The sequence below is a fragment of the Bufo bufo genome, chromosome 5 (genome assembly GCF_905171765.1).
Source record: "Bufo bufo chromosome 5, aBufBuf1.1, whole genome shotgun sequence".
Classification (NCBI taxonomy): domain Eukaryota; kingdom Metazoa; phylum Chordata; class Amphibia; order Anura; family Bufonidae; genus Bufo; species Bufo bufo.
In genome coordinates this window covers 158310807-158332930 of record NC_053393.1, presented here as the reverse complement: position 1 = coordinate 158332930, position 22124 = coordinate 158310807, and the positions used below count along the sequence as shown (strand labels likewise).

At 43.6% G+C, this 22124-nt stretch overlaps 1 protein-coding gene across 2 annotated transcripts in view; it reads right to left on the bottom strand.

Annotated features, from left to right (window-relative positions):
• Positions 1 to 7443: 7443 nt before the first annotated feature.
• TMEM241 (transmembrane protein 241) overlaps positions 7444 to 22124 on the bottom strand; it is a 141508-nt gene continuing 126827 nt past the window's right edge. For both annotated transcript variants that reach the window (XM_040431905.1, XM_040431906.1), the window contains exons 14-15: positions 21996 to 22060; positions 7444 to 8424 (exon numbers count right to left, since the gene is read on the bottom strand). In XM_040431905.1, coding sequence (XP_040287839.1) covers positions 8364 to 8424; positions 21996 to 22060 — 126 coding nt within the window. In that variant the 3' untranslated portion in view covers positions 7444 to 8363. The remainder of the gene's footprint in view (positions 8425 to 21995; positions 22061 to 22124) is intronic.

Below are 22124 nucleotides of genomic sequence, written 5' to 3'. Positions count from 1 at the left end.
AGGTCATATACGCTGCTCAAAAAAATAAAGGGAACACAAAAATAACACATCCTAGATCTGAGTTAATTAAATATTCTTCTGAAATACTTTGTTCTTTACATAGTTGAATGTGCTGACAACAAAATCACACAAAAATAAAAAAATGGAAATCAAATTTTTTAACCCATGGAGGTCTGGATTTGGAGTCCCACTCAAAATTAAAGTGGAAAATCACACTACAGGCTGATCCAACTTTGATGTAATGTCCTTAAAACAAGTCAAAATGAGGCTCAGTAGTGTGTGTGGCCTCCACGTGCCTGTATGACCTCCCTACAACGCCTGTGCATGCTCCTGATGAGGTGGCGGACGGTCTCCTGAGGGATCTCCTCCCAGACCTGGACTAAAGCATCTGCCAACTCCTGCACAGTCTGTGGTGCAACGTGACGTTGGTGGATAGAGCGAGACATGATGTCCTAGATGTGCTCAATTGGATTCAGGTCTGGGGAATGGGCAGGCCAGTCCATAGCATCAATGCCTTCATCTTGCAGGAACTGCTGACAAACTCCAGCCACATGAGGTCTAGCATTGTCTTGCATTAGGAGGAACCCAGGGCCAACCACACCAGCATATGGTCTCACAAGGGGTCTGAGGAACTCATCTCGGTGCCTAATGGCAGTCAGGCTACCTCTGGCGAGCACATGGAGGGCTGTGCGGCCCTCCAAAGAAATGCCACCCCACACCATTACTGACCCAATGCCAAAACGGTCATGCTGGCATTGCTGGAGGATGTTGCAGGCAGCAGAACGTTCTCCACGGCGTCGCCAGACTCTGTCACGTCTGTCACATGTGCTCAGTGTGAACCTGCTTTCATCTGTGAAGAGCACAGGGCGCCAGTGGCGAATTTGCCAATCTTGGTGTTCTCTGGCAAATGCCAAACGTCCTGCACGGTGTTGGGCTGTAAGCACAACCCCCACCTGTGGACGTCGGGCCCTCATATCACCCTCATGGAGTTTGTTTCTGACCGTTTGAGCAGACACATGCACATTTGTGGCCTGCTGGATGTCATTTTGCAGGGCTCTGGCAGTGCTCCTCCTGTTCCTCCTTGCACAAAGGCGGAGGTAGCGGTCCTGCTGCTGGGTTGTTGCCCTCCTACGGCCTCCTCCACTTCTCCTGATGTACTGGCCTGTCTCCTGGTAGCGCCTCCATGCTCTGGACACTACGCTGACAGACATAGCAAACCTTCTTGCCACAGCTCGCATTGATGTGCCATCCTGGATAAGCTGCACTACCTGAGCCACTTGTGTGGGTTGTAGACTCCGTCTCATGCTACCACTAGAGTGAAAGCACCGCCAGCATTCAAAAGTGACCAAAACATCAGCCAGGAAGCATAGGAACTGAGAAGTGGTCTGTGATCACCACCTCCAGAACCATTCCTTTATTGGGGGTGTCTTGCTAATTGCCTATAATTTCCACCTGTTGTCTATCCCATTTGCACAACAGCATGTGAAATTGATTGTCACTCAGTGTTGCTTCCTAAGTGGACAGTTTGAATTCACAGAAGTGTGATTGACTTGGAGTTACATTGTGTTGTTTAAGTGTTCCCTTTATTTTTTTGAGCAGTGTAGATGGTACTGGAATCTAGTCACAACACCCACTCACTCATACGTCTGAGCAATCCGTTGTCCCATTCAGATTGGTCCTCAAATCGTACCCTGGGCATGCACCCACACTCCCCAAATCTTTTGAAACGATTGGGCACTCCTCTGGCCGCATACATCAGTTTATACATCTGAAGAGCCTTATTTATAAGTTGTGACCACTTTTCAATTGTCGGGCGCTTAGGCGGTTTCCAATTCAACAGAATTGTTTTCCTACCATAAAACATCAACAGCCGGAGCAATTTCCTGCCGTATTTAGTGGGAATCACCTCTGATACCAGGCCCAACAAGCATATTATGGGTGCACATATGCCCGGGAGACCCAATTTTGTGTTTATGAAACGACATATCCCACCCCAGTACGACTGCACAACAGGGCACAGCCATATCATATGGTATAGGGACCCTCTTAGTTCCCCGCAGCGCGAGCATGAAGAATCAGGTATTTGACGCATGTGGTACAAGCACACTGGGGTGAGGTATACTCTGTGTATCCACTTTATTTGGATAAGCTGGTCACGGGCGCTTATAACCGATGACCGCCATACCGATCGTAACCCCTCCAGATGAGACACCTCCAATTCAGGGATATCCTCAGTCCAGTGCCCAAATGAATGCTGGAGCGGAGAGTCCTGCATCTTCATAATCTCCTCATAAAAGGAAGAAATTGGTTTATGCGGATGAACCCGTCTGGCAAGACTCCAGGGGGCCACATTCAAGTTTTATAGATAAGGATTTAAACTGGGTCTCACAGGCATGTCTCAGCTGGAGGTAACGATAAAAGCATGTTCGAGGTAGTTTGAACTCACTCTAGAGACTTTCAAAAGAGCGGAATACCACTCCATGGAAGAGTTGTGTCAGGTATTTTACCCCTTTTTGAGGCCAAAATTCAAAACTCTGACAACAGAAGGAGCTCTCGAAGGTGCTTATTGCGCCACAGGGGCATATATGGAGACCAAGTCTCCCCATTAGGGTCCTCAATAGGTGTCTCCATAATCCGTATCCATGCTGCAATCACATTAGTCATGGCTTCAGTGCAGTACATGGCTCTAGGGGCTCCTCCCCCTCTATATACCATATTCGCCAGAGCCTCATAAGAGCCCACTAGCGCTGCTTCAAGTACCACCGCTGGGTTGTTTGCATCTGCTCTGATCCACCAAGTCGCATACATCAGCTGAGTTGCGATATAATAAACATACATGTCTGGCATTCACAATCCCCCTTGTGTATACAGAGCCTTTAGGGTTTTCCTAGCCAATCTAGGGGATTGGTGTCTCCACAGGAAGGGCGACAGTAGTCTATCTAGGGATTCGAAGTGTGACTTAGGAATTTTAACTGGAGCCGCCCTGTACATATAAAAAAGCTTCGGCAACAGTACCATTTTGACAATATTTATTCTACCCACCAAGGTCAAAGGTAGGTTCTCCCACGCTTCTATTTTACACGCGATGTATTCCATTGTAGGTACCATGTTCAGCCGATAAAACTGCCTCGGGTCCCTATGAATTTGAATTCCCAAATAAGGAAAACTTTCCACCACTCTCAAGGGCGACAACGGGGATATATCTGAACTATCCTCCGCATCCACTAAGCTCAAACTAGACTTAGCCCAGTTCACCCGGAGGGCCAAATATCTCCCATACCCATCTACCGTGTCCAGAAGTGCCTCCAGAGAAGGGCCGGCGTCTGCCAAGTACACTAACATATCGTCTGCATATAGCGATAATTTTTCTTGTATTCCTGCTATCGTCCATCACTCTATCAGTAAACTATTATTAATCAGTTGGGTAAGAGGTTCCATAATGAGGGCAAACAACAGCGGCGACAAGGGGCAGCCCTGCCTGGTGCCTCTATGTAGACTAAAAGGTCGGGACAGACAACCATTTACCCTTACTTGGACCCTGGGGGTCTGGTACAGCAATTGGACCCATCTGATAAAAGTCCGGGGGAAACTCAAGCAGTGTAGCGTCTCCCAAATAAAATGCCACTCTACAGAATCGAAGGCTTTCTCATTATCGAGAGAAGCCGACGCTCGCGACCCTGCATTATCGTGTATGACCTGTAAATTAGTAAACAACCTCCTAAGGTTGATATCAGTTGTCTTGCCCGGCATGAAGCCAGATTCGTCTGGGTCTATAAATCGATAAGGTGACTTCTCCCAAGCATCTGGCCAAAATTTTTGCTCGGTCCGAGGGCTTCTCCGGTTTGTGAATTACCACGATAGTCGCCTCCATAAAAGACGAGGGCAGCCTATTGGCCTCAAAAGCATATTCAAAGAGCTTGACCAGTCGTGCACAGTGCAGATCTATGTCTAGCTTGTACCACTCCAACGGAAATCCGTCCGGACCAGGTGATTTCCCAACCGACATGCTCTCAATTGCCACCTTAACCTCCCCCACATCCACAGGGCCATCCAAATAACTCCTATCTATCTGGGATAGAGGGGTAAGCGGAACGCTCTGTAAAGAAAACTTGCAGCTCTACAGGTGAAGAGAGTGTTTTGGAGCTGTAAAGGTCAGAGTAATAACGGGCAAACTGTTCACAGATCTCTCCCGGTCTAACTACCCGAGACCCATCTACACATGTAATGTGAGGGACCACAGTTTGAGGCTTTTCAGTTCTGGACAAAAACGCCAAAGCTCGTCCGTTCTTGTCCCCATCCGAGAAAACTACCTATCTTTGAAATAATAGCTTTTTTGGGGTGTATTCTGTCAAGTGTAGGTTAAGTCATCTTTGTGCCTCTTCCCACACCATACGATTGTCCTCGCTAGGAGCCTGGACATATGTTCTTTCTTTATCTACTAGGTCCAAGTATAGTCTAGCTCTGGTAGTCCCTAAGTCTTTCCTATGCAAGGCTATCACATGTATGAGTGTACCACCTTAAAGGCCTCCCACTCTACTATGGGGTCAGAGGAGCCCTCATTGTTCGTCCAGTAATCTTTTATAGTAATGATTATTATTAATGCTGCTGTTCATGTTTACATTGTTGAAATATTGTTATATTATTTTATTAAATATTTTAACACCTTTAGGTCAAAATATTTTTCCTCCTCTAAAACATAGGTGTGTCGTATGGGCAAGTGCGTCTTTTAGGGTGAAAAAATACAGTATTTAGTATTTATTTTACTCATATAGCACTGAAATATTCTGAAGCACTCTGTGCACATTATAATTGTTTGCTGTTCCCAATGGAGCTCACAATCTAAGTTCCCTATCAGTATGTCTTGGAGTGTGTGAGGAAACACATACAAACATGGGGAGAGGATACAAACTCCAAGGACCCCAAGCGCTGCAAGAAACCAGTGCTAACCACTGAGCTACCATGCTGCAACTAGGCACAGAAAATTCTACTCAAACATCAGGGTGTTTCTGTACCGTGGTGGGTAAGGCGGAGTTCACACACAGTTATTTGGTCAGTTATTTCCATCAGTTATTGTGAGCCAAAACCAGTAGTGAAGTCTACACAGGACAAAGGCTTTTTATGGAGATCCAGTGACGTACTGGGCTCTCCATAGGGTAAGCTAGGCGGCTAGGGCATCGCTAAAGCCTGACCATCAGTGCCGGAGACATCACTGGCAACACTGCTAGGCGGAAGCCTCCACCTAGCAGTGTGAAAATATAAACAAATAAGCCCTTGCCATGCTCTATATAGTGCAGGGCAAAGGAGAGCATGGTAGCATGAAATGCTCATGTTAGAAGGGCCGAAGGGGTGAAAATGGGGTTATGTCCGGGTTCAGCTCTGAACCCGGATAACCCCTTTAAGTTTCCTGCTTTTTTGGTAAAAGTTATATTTTTTTAATGTTACAAAAAAAGGCCAAAAACCATTGCAATAAATATATTTTGTAAGATACTATTAAATATCACAAAACATTATTTGGTATCCCTGTAATCATAATAACCCATACAATATAGTATGCACCATTTTATTATTTACGCTGTTTACCAGTTTTTCCTCGCATTTAACCCATAATAAAAGTTGATAGAAATTAAAATCTTACTGATATGTATGGCAAAATGTGAGATACACAGAAAATAACTGATTATGCTCCTCACCTTGTCTCTGTTGGATGTCCAAATCACAGGTGCTAGGATCACAGTAGTTAAATATCATTATGGTAAAACGGTATTAAGTAAAGAAAGAAATTAGGCAGACATAACTTTTTTGTTGCACATACGTTCTCCCATCTTTTCAGCAGTGTGCTATGGACATTAGGTACTACACCATCTTCCAAATTATTATACACATGCAGTTTTGTTTTGTGCAAGGATTTTTATTTTTTTTACTCAACAGTGATATTGCAATGTGGATGTTATTACAAGTGGAAAATAACAGAAAATATATTCTGCAGAATTGAGTTTTTTTAAAACATTCAATAATGACATGCGTATCTTTTCTACCAGAAATCTGTTATTTTCTGCATGTACAGATAATTTAAAAAGAAATAAACACAATTTAAATTAAAATGTTCTATTCCCTAATGGATATATGAGCACTTCTTGTGATGCATTGATCAACTCCGTTTTCCACTTAACGTTTAAGTCCATGTATAGCTTCGGCTTGTACTTCTTTAGAGGATGGCAGTACTGCCTCCTGGAGCTGCTGTTCTGAGGTATATATGTGCAGGTTCTGCTCTCCTGAATGTAGATGCCCATACGGCATAGCTAGGTTTAGAGTATGACCTGTCTGACAGAGACCACCTAGGCCGGCACAGATGTGTTTTTATCAAAATATATTGGCTGAGTGTCTCAGATTTCATCATATTAGTGAGTAAGGGCTTAGTCCATATCATGTTTGCATATATTGTTTTTAATGCATTATTTTCCATGATTTTATATTGACGGACACTTCTCATAGATCTTTTTTTTTAAGGATGTTCCACAGGTTCTCTGTAGGATTGAGGTCATGAGATGATGGTGGCCAAACCATGCACCATAGCAACCAAGGAGACCACTGTGTTTTTTGCAGCACGAGATGATGCATTTACTTGCATGAAAATTATTTTATTTTTGGAAGGCACAATTTTTCTTTTTATGCCATGGCAACATGCCAAGTTACGAACTTAAAGGGTTTCTGTCACCCCACAAAACTCTTTTTTTTTTTTTTGGATAGTTAGATTCCTCATAGCGCGATATAGGAGAATATAATAGTCTTACTTACTTTCATGCGGCCGATTCTTTATAAAACGAAGTTTTATAATATGTAAATGAGGGCTCTACCAGCAAGTAGGGCGTCTACTTGCTGGTAGCCGCAGCAGAAAACCGCCCCCTCGCCGTGTTGATTGACAGGGCCAGCCGTGATCTCCTCCTCCGGCCGGCCCTGTCAGTAGTTCAAAAATCGCGCGCCTCTGGTCATTCGGCGCAGGCGCTCTGAGATGAGGAGGCTCGTCTCCTCAGCACTCCCTCAGTGCGCCTGCGCCGATGACGTCTTCTCTTTCGGTGATGTCATCGGCGCAGGCGCACTGAGGGAGTGCTGAGGAGACGAGCCTCCTCATCTCAGAGCGCCTGCGCCGAATGACCAGAGGCGCGCGATTTTTTAATTACTGACAGGGCCGGCCGGAGGAGGAGATCACGGCTGGCCCTGTAAATCAACACGGCGAGGGGGCGGTTTTCTGCTGCGGCTACCAGCAAGTAGACGCCCTACTTGCTGGTAGAGCCCTCATTTACATATTATAAAACTTCGTTTTATAAAGAATCGGCCGCATGAAAGTAAGTAAGACTATTATATTCCCCTATATCGCGCTATGAGGAATCTAACTATCCAAAAAAAAAAAAAAGAGTTTTGTGGAGTGACAGAAACCCTTTAATATATAACCCAGAGTTCATTTTGACACAATCCTGGACCCTACCTTTTCACTTGGCAAATTCCAGCCCAAATCATCACTCCGCCATTCCCTTGCTGACGTTGCAGTCCTGTAGGAACAGGGTGGCCGTTCACTAGCCCATCAAGATCATACAACATTTATCGGGGAATATAACCATTTGAAAATTGCATTTCTGAGCCCACTGCAAACGCTTCTCTGTGAGCTTTGTTTAGGGGTGGCCTGCGGAGGATCCTTCATCAATAGGTTTGTGACATTTTGGAGACACCAGCAGCTTTATGACATTAATGGCTGTGTGTTGAGTTATTTTGAGGGCACAACACATTTACACTGTTAATTTCTGTGTACACTGTGTAATTTCTTCAGTGTTGTCCCATGAAAAGATATAAAATATTTACAAAAATGTGAGGGGTGTACTAACTTTTGTGAAATAGTTTATCAGTTGTTTTCATGCCTTTGCAAAACACTGTACTATTTCACTCAACATTCAGAATGGTCATTCTTGCTCCCCATATTACATGAGAACTATGACTTATTTAATAATGTGGAACACGCTCTTTAAATAACTTTCCCTTTAACCAAGATCACCTCGCAATCTAATTAACAAAGCTAAGATTGATAGCAGACATCTAAAAAGATGAGAAATAAAACAAAACTAATGCTAATTTTACAGAAATTGTATTAATATTTCACTTGCATAATAATTTTGCACAGTTGTAGTCATGTATATTCTCCCTCTAATTCTTTTTCTTGCAATAGTCAGCTGCATCTACCATCCCTTGAACACAGTAAATAGTGCATAAGAACATGTTGTGAGACCATCATCAGATAATCAATGAAAGTTCTGGCTTGCTTGATGGCATCATGGAAAATCCAATTCTGACAAAAAACGTACATGAATATCTTCTCATCCACCCATCTTCTCTGTATACACAAGAAGAGCCTCCCCAAGAACACACGTCAGGAAACTGTGAAAGAAAACAAAAAAATTGAATAAAACATCCCCTTCAGAGAACTGGCCCTCTCCTGGATCTCCTCATACCTCACCAACAGAACCTTCAGCATTTCCCATTCATACACCACCTCCTTATCATGCCCTCTCTCTGCTAGTGTCTCTCTAGGCTCTGTCCTGGGTCACCTATCTTTCTCCATTTATAAATTCGGTCTGTGACAGCTCATAGAGTCCCATGGCTTCCAACAACAACTGTATGCTGATGACACGCAAATCTCTCTGGCCCAGATGTCACTTCCCTTCTATCTAGAATCCAGTCGTGTCTATCAGCTATATCTTCTTTCTTCTCCTCCTGCTTCTTAAAACTCAACATGGAGAAAACAGAATTAATCTTTTCCCCTGGTCACTCAGCCCCCAGAACTATGCTCTCTCCAGTTTCACATGGTCCGCTGTCTGGACATAACATTTGACTCTGCTGTGTCCTTCAAGTCACACATCCAAACTCTTACACCACCTGCCTCTTTCGACTCAAGAATATCGCTTGTATTCGCTCCTTCCTTACCAGAGACAGCTAAAATGCTAGTGCATGCCTTCGTCATTTGCCACCTGGACTACTGCAACCTCATCCTCTTTGGCCTCCTATCTAACACTCTTGCACCCCTCCAATCTATCCTCAACTCTGCTGTCTGGTTAATCCAACTCTCCACTAGTTTCTCCTCTACCAATCCATTTACTGGCTCCGCAATGCCCAGCAAATTCAGTTCAAAATACTAACAACTACGTATAAGGCCATCCAAAATCTGTCCCCCGCTTACATCTTTGACCTGCTTTCCATATACTGTAATGCTCTTCTTTGGTCTGTTCCTCACACAATCGTCTACAAGATTACTCACGTCCATCTCCACTTCTATGAAACTCACTACACCAGCACAGACTCTCCCCCAATATCCAAAACTTCAAAAGCAACCTACTGTAGAAAGCCTACCACCTGAAATAAGTATGCTACCACTGCACAGCCAGATGAGCAGCTTTTACCCTCATCTATTGTGTCTTCCCCTTTCTTCTGTAGATTGTAAGCTCTTGCGGGCAGGGTCCTCTCCACACTGTATCAGTCTGTTAATAGTTTCATGGTTATTGTATTTGTGTTTTTACATTATGAGTAACCCCTCTTAGATGTACATCACCATTGAACTACTGACACTTTCAAATAAATATTAAAAAAAGAATTTGTTAATCTCTTAACCCCTTAGTGACCACCCATACGTGTTTTTACTGACGTAAACAAAGGGGGTTTTAGCTAAACGGCTGGCTTTAATCAATCATTACATGTACTTAAAATGGTGTATTAAAAACTATAACTTGTCCTGCAAAAAATAAGACCTCCTACAAGTAAATTTATGAAAAAACTAAAAAGTTCTAGCTCTTGGAATGCAATTTTTAAAAAATGTGCTTGGTCACTAAGGGGTTAAACAACTGACCATCATAAGTAGGAAACATCTCCACAGACTTTTTAAGTAAAGAGAAAATATTTTTCTATCATTACAGTATAGAAAGAACCCTAGAGGGTACACATTGGATTACTCATTCAACATCTTATGTAGACAAAAGTTTAATATGATCCCCCAATAGATCCACACAGGAGTTCAGCTGTCTGTGAGGTTCTTGACCAGCAGTTGTCACGTGCTGCCCATAAACTTGCACATGAAATACACACATGAACACTCTCGCAATCTCTGAAACACTGGGAACTCGGTAAGTGTTGCTTTGGAAGTGGCCACTTTACCATAATATATTATCGGAAAAATAGAGTACATTGTAGTAAAGTATTTTTTTGTTATACAATCTTTAAGAAGGTGTTGTACACAGTTTGTGTATCTCCCCATGTCTGGCGAGTACTCAGAAAATGGGACACCAGAGGAAAGCTACAAATACACACTATGGTAACCAATGTCACATTAGTGCCCTAGTGTTTTGGCATTAACTGCATAATAGGCACTGTGCATACCATGAAGAATAATGACAATGCAGGTTTAATGATCTAAAAGTACAGTATTTCATGGACTTTTTGTTTGTACTCATACCCTTAGGCCCCTTTTACACGGGCGAGTATTCCGCGCGGATGCGATGCGTGAGTTGAACGCATTGCACCCGCACTGAATCCTGACCCATTCATTTCTATGGGGCTGTGCACACGAGCGGTGATTTTCACGCATCACTTGTGTGTTGCGTGAAAATCGCAGCATGCTCCTCTTTGTGCGTTTTTCACGTAACGCAGGCCCCATAGAAATGAATGGGGTCGCGTGAAAATCGCAAGCATCCGCAAGCAAGTGCCGATGTGGTGCGATTTTCACGCACGGTTGCTAGGAGACGATCGGGATGGGGACCCGATCATTATTATTTCCCCTTATAACATGGTTATAAGGGAAAATAATAGCATTCAGGATACAGAATGCTAAGTAAAATAGGGCTGGAGGGGTTAAAAAAAAATAAAAATAAAAAATTAACTCACCTTAATTCACTTGTTCGTGCAGCCGGCATCTCTTCTGTCTTTAACTGTGAGCAATAGGACCTTTGATGATGTCACTACGCTCATCACATGATCCATCACCATGGTGATGGATCATGTGATGGACCATGTGATGAACAACTAACCCAAAACTAAACTTCTGTAAAGAAGTTCGGGTCTGGGTACCACAGTCGGTTTTTTATCACTGAACATCGGAGCGCAATCACAGTCAAAACTGACTGCAATTGAGTTCCTACTCGTGCGGGTTTGCCGCAATGCACCCGGACCTAATCCGTACACGCCCGTGTGAAAGAGGCCTTAATGTTTGATGTTTGTCAGCTAGAACATGGCCAGTCTCCCTGTTTTGTATATAAAAAAAACAAGTAAAACCAAAATAAAAGCAATGTTCGAATTAAATCTTACTTTACCTATGAAAGAATAAAGCGCCTTACCATTAAATAATTGTAGATGTAATTTGGAGAGAGAGTAGTGTCTGGGCACTCAGCCCTTCACAGCATGTGAACCTCTTGTACATTTTCATTTTTAATGCTTCACTGCCACTTACATAAAACTAATCATGATGAGAGTTCTTGTAAAGTGTTTAGGTTCTCTTCTGAAGACCAATACGAAACGGTAATCCATAATCCCAGGTCAATGGGGGACATTCTGCCAATAAACAATTTGCGCACATGGCCTTGAATAATAGTTACATGTGCCTTTTTTTTTTTTTTTTTTTTTTTTTTAAAGGGGTTGTCCTTTAAAAAATATTTTACAGTTTTCAAGCCAGCACCTGGATCTGAATTATTTTGAAATTGCATGTAGTTAGAAATTTAGTATAGCCACCGAGTTAGTCATTGAACTCTATCAGTATAGCACCACCTGCTGTCTAATTTCTGTGTCCATCTCACCGACATGGATGGACATGCTCAGTTCCATCACTCAGCTGTCATTAGGAAGGACATGCCTCTGAAAAGTACACTCTGAGCTGCCAGCTTGAAATAAATCTAGCAAAGCGATTATTGAGGAGACTGGGGAGATTTAATCCCTTGAGTGTAAGTAAATAATTGTCATTTACCCCTTTTAGACAATTTTTGCATACCTGAATACAATAGGATCACATGGCCCTTTAAACACAAACTCTATACAACATTAGTCCAATAGCGGTGCATTCTGGAACAGCTCCATGTCAGGTCTATGAAATTGGTTTTAACAATTTTAATCTTGAAAAGGTCTTTAAAAGTTTTGGAGTTTTCCATCCATACTGCAAATTATTTTGTACAAAATGGACAACAGACCCTTTTTTGGGTTATTAGTATTCAAAATATCCAACCAAGGTTGCTCCACCTTTTAATCTGTAAGTTCTTCACATATGACATCACCACTGAAAATAATAACTCTTGGCTGCCTAACTGTAACTCTTCCATCAGCTTCACAAGAGACTTCAAATTTGCTCCCTTAAAGGGAGTCTTTCACCTATACTGACCGTTATAGAACACTAATCAGCATTATAGTCCCCATATTGGAATGCTACTTACTGTTTAGCTGTCCATCGCTTATTTTCTTCAAAAAACACTTTTATTCAATATGCAAATTAGGTCTGAAGGTGCCCAGGGGCGGCATTCAAGCGGCCGGTGCCCAGGCCCCTCGTCGCTATTCATCTGAAACCCCTCCCCTTTCACCACTCTGGCCCGCCCTAGGTTCTTCTGATTACCTCCTCCCTCCAGTGTGAAATCCCACACCTGCGCTGTGCATCCGAATCACCGCTCTAGCCGGCGTAATTAAGCAGCGTAAGTCAAGACACGTTATTATGACCTCTTCGTACTTTCAGCATCAGCAGCGCACAGCTCATGAAGAAAGTTGTGAGGTGGCTTGGTTGGTATATAAGGTGTGTGATAGGCTGTCTGCACAGATATCCCTCGTTGCCGTCATGGATAAAAAGACTATTAGCTTGCAGGCCAAGGGTGGCAGTATTTCTGAGACAGCACAGTTTGTGAACTGTTCACGTGCTGCTGTGGTGAAAGTGTACTTGTGGTCCACTGCAGGCATCCTCCATTATATGCATTTTTGCTGGGGATTGCCATTAGCAGCGGACCACAAGTGCAGGATCTGCCCCCCGGTATAGATGCACCACTGCATATGGGGTTGAGCATTTCCTGCTTTTTAATACCACGCCAATTTGTAGTTTGTATTTTGAATTTTTTGGAGGTGTAGAAACTCCTAGTCTGAATGTGCCTTTATTTCCATCCACAGGCAGCACTCTGGTGCACATGTGAGGCCCGGGCTATATCAGCCAGTCTTGGGTGGGGCTCAGAGCTCTCTGCCTCCTCCCATTGTTTGCATGGTCACATGCTGGAGGTTACTGGGAGATTGCTTTGAGTCGGACCTTGCGCTCCTGTAATTCGCCCACTGGCTCCTGGTATTGCCCACATGGCCCAGGTAGGTTTAGCGTTAGGTCCCGAGCTACTTGAGAAACCTTGGCGCGGTGCTCGGGCTCAGACATGTCCTCACGTAGGACATGTTGGCTAATCTCTCAATTTTAACACCAGTTTGAGGGCTTAGTAAGACTGCAGAGTGCACCTGTCTTTGTTTTTGTTATATTATATAGAAAGTGTATCGTCAGTGGACAAATGGCACCATTGCGAATAAATGACATGGAAACTGTGGAGCACCATGTGCCACTGATGTCAGGTGTGAATGTCGGATACGAAGGTGTGCAAGGGCAAAACGACATACTACAGTGGAGCAGCTCACAGTCAAGATGAACCAGGGGACTACTAGATGTGCGTCTGAAACAGTTCAGCAAACCCTACTCATTATGGGGCTCCATTAGGGGCAGACAGATAGTCACTGCATCTCTGCTAATGAAGCTGCATTGGCAGAAAAGGCTTCAATTTTTGCAGCAGTATCAGAATTGGACCTCCCCTGATTGGCAAAGGTTTGCCTTCTCTGATGAGTAACATTTTCTGCTTCATTGAGCGGATGGACATTGACGAAACAGACTAGAAACATCAGAACAAACACCCTGTAACCATTGTTGGAAGAACACAAGCTGTTGAGGGCAGCATTATGGTCTAGGGCAGGCATGCTCAACCTGCGGCCCTCCAGCTGTTGTAAAACTACAATTCCCAGCATGCCTGAACAGTCTACAGCTATCAGCCTACAGCAGGGCATTGTGGGAGTTGTAGTTTTCCAACAGCTGGAGGGCCGTAGGTTGAGCATGCCTGGTCTAGGGAATGTTTTTGTGGCTTTCTGTGGGCCCACTCATTCATGTGCAAAGCACTCCCAACTGGTTTGGGCAAAAATCCATCCTTCTTCCCTGGGGCACATGGGATCTTACAGCAAGACAATGTGACATGTCACATAGCATGACCAAGACTTCCTGGCACCCTAATTCCACACACTTAAACCCAATGGATCATCTGTGGGACCACCTAGATTATCATGTTTGCTCTGTGGATCCTCCTCCATGCATACTCCAGCAGCTGTGGGATATTCTGCAGTCAGAATGGCTCCTGATACCTGTGACAACCTACCAGGACCTTATTGAGTCACTCCTAGCCTGTCTAGCTGCTGTCCATAATAAGGTGACTTGACTGTGTGTGTGTGTGTATGTATGTATGCATGCATGTGTTTGTGTATATATGTGTGTGTGTGTATATATACATATATATATATATATATATATATATATACACACACACATACATACATATACACTGTACACAGTGCTCAGCATAAATGAGTACACCTGAAAAGATTTGTCAGAAAACCTTTAATTTCCTTTCAGAATCAACATTTTTTATGGGATACCTACTAAAAAATACTCCCACAAATGTGGGCCATTGTTTGCAAATAAGATTTTTTAATTTGCAGACACAAAACTAATTATCCTAACAAATTCATTCATCCATGTTGCGAAAATTAGTACACCCCAATGAAAGTTTTAGAAGCAAAGTTAACGTTTAGACAACAAAACTCTAATTAAGGGCTGTATTAGACCAACACATTATCTGACAGATTTTCTTACCAATCATTGGTCAGATGGGTGTTTACACACACAGATCTTTTGTTATACACACCAACCATTGGTCTGATTGGACAGAAATTGGTCAGATAATCTGTTGGTGTAATACAGCCCTAAAAAGAATTTAACCAGGTGAGTCTAATTATTCATAAGACAAGTGTCCAGCAGACAGTTCATTATAACAGAGCGCTACTTAACAATGAAAATCCCTTCCCATTTCAGCAATGGCATCACAAGAGAAATAAAATAATTTCTTTACACAAGAAAGGTGGGGGCTACAAGAATATCAGCAAAGCTTTACTTATCAGTCGGAATACTGTAGCAAAAGTAATACAAAATTTAAAAAAAGATGGAACTGCAACCATCTCACAAGAGCCGTCCAGGCCATGCACGGAAGTTAACACCTAAATAGGAGCGTCTTCTGATGAGAAGGGCTGAAGAAAATCTCCAAGCAAGTTCACTGCATTTTGCCAAAGAAACTGGGATAAAGGTTTCATGTGACACAATATGGCATATACTTCAGAGGAATGGCATGCATGGGTATCTCCCATAAAGGAAGCCTCTCCTAAAGCCCATGCACAAAAAAAGCCCGGCTACAATTTGCTGAAAAAGATGAAGACTACTGGGACTCTATATTCTCGAGTGATGACATCACGATAAATGTTTTTGGAACTGATGGCTTCAAAACTGTATGGTGTTGCAAAGGTGAGGAGTACAAAGAAAAACACATGATGCCTAAAGTCAAACATGGTGGTGGCAGTGTCTCTATGTGGGGCTGCATGAGTGCTGCTGATATCAGGGAGCTGCATTTCATTGATGGTATCATGAATTCAGATGGTTATCGTGCACTTTTCCAACATTACATCTAGGTCCACTGTTGTATTTCTTAAGAAGAGCATGGTGAAAATGATTCAGTAGGTCTCCTGATCTGAACCCAATCGAAAAACTGTGGGGAATTCTAAAGAGTCAAGTTGAGCATCACTCTCCATCCATCATCCAGGCTCTAAAAGAGATTGTTCTTGAAGAATGGAAAAAGATAGATGTTGCGATGTGTCACCAACTTGTTCATTCCATGCCTAGAAAACTTGGTGCTGTCCTTAAAAATCATGGCGGTCATACAAAATACTAGATGTAGTAGTTTTTGTTGTGGAGTGTATTTATTTGTGCATCAACTAATTCAGGGGCAGACTGACAACTTAAAGTGTTCCTGGAAAAGAAAAAGTGGCCCATCCAAATTGAAAGAAGGTGGGAGCAAGACAAGTAGGCGTGCTCGGCTATATCATATGCAATGCGGGCCACAGGTGGGGTGAACGGCGGAGTAGAAAGCCATAAGGCACATAAGTACCTGATGCTCCCAATAATGTTGAAAGCGTCAGATTGTTACATACCTGGCAGCCTAAGGAAGACTCTAGTGGCCTCTTGGGCATCGGCTGACTAGGAAATTTCCCTGTCGGGTCTATGACCAGTCCGTCCTTGAGCTAATTTGAATAAAACTGAAGATCTTGAAATCTTAGTTATATTATTAACCTTACTTTTTAGCTCACCTGATCTGCTGTTAAAAAGTCTCCCACTGGCTGACCAAAGACTATGTAAACAGCACTCCTCAGCACCAGCCCAGTATATGGCGGCACTAGCGTGGTTTACTCATATGTATCCTTTTCTGGGCAGGTACTGGACAGTAGCTGAATTGGGCCAGCTCCTGCACAGAAGAGGATGCAGCTGTGGACAACTGACATGGTGTAAAAGTCTGCACCGAAGGTCAACTTCCACACTGTATACATGAGATTTTGAAATCTTTACTACTTAGCTGGTATTGCATTACGCTGTGGTTTTTATGGACAAAAATCCACAAGGTTTGGATATACTCTTAGGGGGAGGTTACTGAATACAGTTTGATTAAGGAGCTCAATGTATAGTCAGTATGCAGAAAGCCCCTAAGCTCCCCCTAGTGGTCTCTGCAGGTGGGCAGTCAGACTTTAAAAGGGTTGTCTCATCTGAGACAATGGGGGCATAACGCTAGGATATGTCCCCATTGTCTGACAGGTGGAGGTCTCATTGCTGGGATCTGTATCCATCTCTAAAACAGAGTCCCGAACGTGGTGGAGGGCACACTGCACATGCGCAGCCACCCTCTATTCATTTCTATGGGGCTGTCACTAGCTCGGCTATTTCCGTCAGGCCCATAGAAGTGAATGGGGAGCGGTGGCCGGTCATGCGCGGTGCACTACTATTCACTTCTATGGAGAAGGCGCTTGGTGGTGGCCGGACTGGAGTCCTCCAGCCACCACTTTGGCCGACTCCTTACCGACAATTGGGGCATTTCATAGCGATGTGCCCCCATTGTCTCAGATGAGAAACCCTTTTAAGAGAACTGGACGTCATATTTGAACAATGTAGTTCTGACCACTATAAAGTTATTTTAAAAAGAGATAATGAAATGAATATTCATCTTTGAACAATAATTCTAGTGCATTTGCTGCAAATTCAAGCTAAGAAACTAAATAATGTGTGAAAAGCTGAAAGAAATCAGCTTTGCCGTTCAAGAGCTCACCATACTTTGCAGTTCAAGAGCTCTACATACTATGTGTGACCTTTGTAACGTTTTCCTTCCTTCATTGAGCTTCATGCCTGGGAAACATGCCAAGTTACAAGTCATGTAGATTGGAGCAGATCAGAGCAGCAGGATTGTACAGCTCCATGACACAAGCGAGAAAACACATCAGACTAATGGGGTCCGCAGAATACAAGATGAACATTTTTACATTGATCCACCGGCTTTAACCTACACTGGCCGTGCCACATATGGAAAATTTAACAGTTTGGCTGCCAGCAATGAAATGTATTAATAGAATAATAAGCAGCACTACAACTCCCCACATGGAGAAAAGGCCATTAAAAAGGGTAATGGTGCTCGCAGATGGGGATCCTGGCCATGGGTCCCAGAGTAACGTAGACAAAATAAAGAAATCCGCAGCACTCTTCCAGTGGTGAAAAAATCCAGTCTTTAATGAACCAGCAGCAAGATGATGCGACGTTTCAACCGTCTCCGGTCTTGAATCATTGCTTGACAAAGACCGGAGACGGTCGAAACGTCCCATCATCTTGCTGCTGGTTCATTAAAGACTGTATTTTTTCCCCACTGGAAGAGTGCTGCGGATTTCTTTATTTTGTCTAAGCAATGAAATGTATGTCACATAACTCTCAAGATTCTTCCATAACTAAAAAATTTTCTATCTGAAAGCAGTCCTTTAAATTACCCATTCTTTGGACAAAGCCTTACTGCTGCCACCTCACCCACTGGTCAATGAAGTAATTTTTTAGCACTAGATTGTGTTCACATTTTGCATTGTTGGTGCAGCTTTTGCATGTAGTTTATGTAGCAGAATTGTATATCCTTTTCAAGTACGGGAAAGTCCTTACAACTCCCATGAACTCCAGTCATGAGGATTGTATAGCAGACACTCTGCTCATTCTTGATTTCCTAACACTGGCACTTAAGGCACTGCAGTTTCTCAATGCTATTCATTTGTGTTCCATTTTTTGTACATGGCACAAACAGACCATGTGTCCCCACGTACAAGTTCCCTAAGGGACCTAAAAATGACAGTAAAAAAAAAGAAAAATGTAAAAAAAAAAAATTAAAATGAGAAAAAAAAAAAACACAAAAATATTTAAAATTGAAAATCACCCTCTCTTTCCCAATTTTACATATAAAAAAACAACACAAAATAAACATAACAGGTATCACCACGTCCAAAAAGGTCCGAACTAGGGTTGTTGCGGGTATCGAAATTTCGATCCCCAATCGATACTTTTGTCCCGGTATCGATACGATACCCGGATTTCCATTTTTTCGATACTGGGCTGCGCTTCTGTGCAGTCTAGTATCTCTTAACATGAGCGCGCTGCTATCAGCGCGCTCATGTTCCCTCAGCAGCACAGGGGAGAAGGAAGCTGTCCTCCCTCCCCCTGTGCTGGCGCTGCCACCAATGAGAAGAAAGGGGCGGGCGCACTGCGCCACCAATGATAGTACTTTTCCTACACAGAGCGGCGCCCAGCGATGTCCCAGCACTTACCATTATTCCTGGGCGGCGCTCCGTTCACCCGCTGTGCCCTATTACTGTCTCCTCTCCTGCTCCATATGCTAATTACTATCGAAGCAATGGAGAGGAGACATCAGCTTCTCTAGTGGGCGTTCCTTCTCCCTGCACTGCGCTGCGATTGGACAGCGCTACAGCCAGGGAGAAGGAATGCCCACTAGAGAAGCTGATGTCTCCTCCCCATTGCTCCGATAGTAATTAGCATATGAAGCAGGAGAGGAGACAGTAATGGGGCACTGCGGACGAACGGAGCGGCGCCCAGGTCTAATAGTAAGTGCTGGGACATCGCTGGGCGCCGCTCTGTGTAGCCTAATACTTAAAGTCTGGACCCAGGAAAAGTAGACTTTAACACATAATACAGGAGGCGGGTGCCGGCAGCAGAATAGCATTGCCGGCACCCTGCCCCTGACTGGGAGCTGCAATCAGTGGCAGTTAACCCCTCAGGTGTGGCAGCTGAGGGGTTAACTGCCGCAGATCTGCCAGTACTCGCCTCCTGCATTAAGGGGTAATTATCACTGGTGGCGCAGTGCACCCTCCTCCCCCCCCTCAACCCCCCACCCCATTAAAATCATTGGTGGCACAGTGCGCCGGCCCCTCTCAACCCCCCCAGTTTTAAAATCATTGGTGGCAGTGGCCACAGGGTCCCCTCCCCCTCATTGGTGGTGCAGTGGCAGCTTCTGATCGGAGGCCCAGCTGTGTAATCCTGGGGCTCTGATCGGTTACCATGGCAGCCAGGATGCTACTGAAGCCCTGGCTGCCATGGTAACATCCCTGATGTTGTGTGCACAGAGCAGCAGGGACAGTGTGAAGTGCAAAATAATGAGTCCCAAATATTCATGAGCCCCTGGCTGTACCCGCCAACCTGCTGCTGATTTATATCGTAAAAAAAAAACTGTCAGAGGCAGGTGGGTGGGAGAGCTGCGAACTCGTGACCATGGGGACTCATTGGCATGTGCTGGAGCGGTTAGAACCTAGCAGCATAAAACTGCTAAGAGTTAATAGGACACATGCGCAATACTCACTGGGCATCAGACGGATGCCTTGGCACAGGTCCTATCCAGTGTCAGACCCAGCGGCTGAGTATGCCTGCCCGTCTCTTCAGGTTTGTGCATATGGACGCTTTCTAGTGCTATAACTGGAGGCACACTTTAGGTCTCACATTTCCAGCGGGTGAGGTCTGCTCTCAATTTGCTGTATGCTTTGGGCTTTGTTATTTTAGGTCGAATCTGTGACTATTTTTGTCTGTGGTTGTAGTGTTGTTTCTAGAAAGAGAACATTTTATTATCAGGGCTGTCTGCTCTATGCTAACAGCACCACAATGCTTGTTCCTAAATATGTTACCAATCTATTTGATGAGACTGGAACCCGATATTTGTCTTCATCTCAATTCTTTTGGTTTTAGTGCTTTTTCTGTTTTGTTTTTAATCTAACAGACTTTTTCACATTGACTAGGATGTGCGAGATGATTTGTGGCGATTCTGTTACACGGAGGGAGAAGAAAAGTACATCAGTCACCCGTCATCACCAACTAAAGGAATCTTTATGAAGTCAAGAGGGAAAAACAAAGTGTCATCTTAGCGTGTGCCAGTATTGGGTTGTAATTAACTTCCTGACATGAAAACAAAGCCCCTTTCTGACACTTCCAAACAACTCTTTGAAATTAAAGAATTGTGTAGACTGCCAAGTACAGCAGACAAGTTGTCTGTCTTCCATCTCAGAGACATTACTGACAAGGAGTATACAAAAGGCAGCCTTTAGAGGAATGAAAGCAACTATGAGAAATGCTTTTAAGATAAAATAACTAAGTGTCAGTACTTCACTGATGACACAAGTCCCCCATTATTACGGACAGAATTATTGGGTCCAGCAGGCTGAATAAGTTGGGCCACTGCTTAAGGCACCTTCACACGTGGCTGAAAATCCGCGACTGAAAATCAGTTCCATTCATTTGAATAGGGCAGAAAGCACATGGATTTCTGCAAGCTTAAAAACTAATTTTAAACTGGTTTTCCAGTTGGCATCATCATTTAAAATGATCATTTATGAAGGTAGCTGTCATTTTGTAATGTATTTTTTACCTTTTCTTATTGCCCTTCTGGTTTGGGCTGTCACATGACCATGTCCATGCAGCTCTTTCTTATTTCCTGTGATGTTATATAGGGGCAGTGATAGGGGAGTGTCTGTGTAACTAGCTGGGTGGGAGGAGCTATAAACTAGCTGGTCGTTGTTAGAGGCGGAGCTGGAGCTGTGGCACAGAAAGGAGAAGTGCATCATGGGTTTGGTTGGATGCAGCAACAGGAAGTGCTACATACAGGATGGAAACAAACCAGAGGGATTTGTTTCATGGTAAAAGAACAGTCCAAATTGGAAGGGGGGGGGGGCGAGAAACATAAGGAAGATGTACATGTGGTAAGCATGGGCATATCTGTTAAATGCCATATCATCACATTGCAGGGGTTAATAGAAAACGCCAAATCGTTCATTTAAAAAGGTACATCCGTTACAGCAATGCAACGATTTGGCAGTAAAAATCACTTCTGTCAAGTGCACTTGACAAAGCCGGTTTTTACTGTCTGCCAAAACACTGCATTGCTGTAATGGATGTACCTTTTTGAATAAACGGATTGGAGTTTTCTATTAACCCCTGCAATGCTGTAGCCTGTTTACTTTGGATACATTTCCGGATTGTTGCTCTGGTGACCAGATGCACATTGGGTGAAGGGACAGTTTGCTGACCCCTATACGTGCTGGATGCTGTAATCCTGGAAACCCCCTTTTAAGCTATGAATATTGATCTCCGTTCTCTGCATTAGCAGGAGGCGCTTGATTATTCCAGTGTGAAGGGTTCTCTAGAAGGTCCTGGCAATGTCTGGAGGTTCCCTCCTTATACAAACAGAAATATAATTGCCAATTTCTTAGACCCACTAAAATGTACACAACAGATACAGTTTCCTTACCATATAGCCAGAGGAACGTTCAAGGTTATTTCAAATACAAAAAGGGATAAAACCGCTGTAAGAACCTAAAACAACAGCAAAGAATAGAATGAAAATCTCATTGTCGAAAGTACGTTAATTAGCATTTTA